Source organism: Cystoisospora suis (genome assembly GCF_002600585.1).
Source record: "Cystoisospora suis strain Wien I chromosome Unknown contig_8691, whole genome shotgun sequence".
NCBI classification, from domain to species: Eukaryota; Apicomplexa; class Conoidasida; order Eucoccidiorida; family Sarcocystidae; genus Cystoisospora; species Cystoisospora suis.
The window spans coordinates 1-1,702 of record NW_027161469.1 but is presented as its reverse complement, the minus strand read 5'-3'; the positions used below and the strand labels follow the sequence as shown (position 1 = coordinate 1,702).

The following is a 1,702-nucleotide window of genomic DNA, read 5'->3' as shown; positions in this document are numbered from 1 at the left end:
TCTTTTTCACACAGAATTCTAGGACCAAGCGACGGGTCCCGAAATCTGTTGGTTTATTCGGAGAATCCCCTCGCAGCCGTCTCACCGGCGCTCAGGTGCACGTCCGACTGTCTCCCAGCCCGGCTGTGAGAGTGTCGAGGTGAACGAGTCTTTTGAGCTGGGGGTGTTCTACACTTCTGGTTTATGTATTTCGTCTGCAACTTCTCTTTTCTCGTTTGGGTGAAAGAGGAACAAAAGAATACTTCAACCATTTTCTGTTTTCGTCTTTATTCCTGCTGTTGATGCCTCACCCTCCTCCCTACACACCAGTGGATCGGGCTGGCTAGCCAACCAGCAGGGCTGAGTCGATCCGAGTTGACTTGTGCCTGCTTTACTTTTCCAATTCGTTTTCATCGTTTTTATTCTTGTCTGGCGCTAATTTCGTAACCTTGTCAGGTTTCTTTCTTCACGGAGAGCTATTCGTTCACGGGTTGTGCCCCGCCGTGCGGACACGCTGTCGTTTGAATGCGTTTCTTTCATGTTTCCCTAGTTTCCCCTGGTCGTCTTTCCTTACTGACTCCCTGTCTGTGGCATCTACCCACTCACAGACATCACGTTAAGGTAGCTCATCGTCGTTTTCTCCCGGACATAGGATTGTTACAAGTCCCTTCTTTCCATTCATCCGCTACGGACATCAGTCGGCCTATCCAGACACGTGTGCGCGTGGCCATTCCCTCTAAAACGGGCGAAATTTCTTTACCCGAAGGCGCCTACGACGACAAAGCAAATGCAACTCTTTGCAACAACGAGGAGTCTACATTTCTAGCGTCTCTTGACCGGTTCTTTTTCAAAGCTAAGAAGCTTTCTTTTTCCAAGCACGGTGTTCCAGCACAAGGAAGAGAAAGGTCACCAGGTGGTCGTAGAGTCGTTGTTTCTCGAAGGGAAGAGAAACACAACAACAGTGCAGTTAGCGAGGTGGATGCGAAAGAAGAGACTTTCGTTTCTACTGAAGAGAAACTAGGAGAAAGGGAGAAGAGGGAGGTTATTACCATACCTCTCGTAGACAAACGCGGGAAGCATACATCAAGTGAAACTCTTGAGGACATAAGCTGTAACAGGGAAGAAGCTGGAGACGTCGAGGAGGAGATCTGTATTGAGAGAACTAAAGAAGAACCAAGAAGAAGAAGAAGCAGAATAAAAGAATTAGGGAGACAGAGAAGTCGATCTTGTACAGACCGAAGTTGTGAAGAAGCTTTCATCGAGGGTTTAGGACAAAGAGCCAAAGCGGACTTAGCAAGAAGACGGCGACGACGAGCCAGTCAATCCCGATCTCCAAGTCATTTCTCAACATCTTCCCTTTCTTCTTCAGCTTCCCCTCTTGTTGAAGACAGGAGTGCTTCTGTGTTTCGTTCAACGACACCTTTGTCTTCGTCCAGTATCAATCCTTCTTCTCGTTGTGACCACGCCGAGACAAAGAGAGAGGACTTGTCTCAAAGAGGCAGAACAAGTGATTCACCACTGTCTTCATTGTCGTCGGGAAAACAAAAAGCTAACAGTGAGATGGAAGACAGAGAGCCGCTAGTCAGTAGCGAAGGAGGTGCGATTGTTGGAGCGGTTGAAGCTGAGTCTCAGTCAGCAGTCGAGAACTCGGAGGAGGAGAAAGCTCTCACGTCGACAGTAGAGACGGCTAATAGTGCGACGGAAGAGAGGCAGCTTGTAGTGA

General features: G+C 48.5%; 1 protein-coding gene across 1 annotated transcript; it reads left to right on the top strand.

Moving 5' to 3' along the window:
* Positions 1–251: 251 nt before the first annotated feature.
* CSUI_010870 (uncharacterized protein) lies at positions 252–1,702 on the top strand (the record flags this gene model as incomplete). The annotated part of the gene is made up of 1 exon (XM_068070971.1): positions 252–1,702. A coding segment is annotated over exon 1 (1,198 nt), but the record flags the coding sequence as incomplete, so codon positions are not given.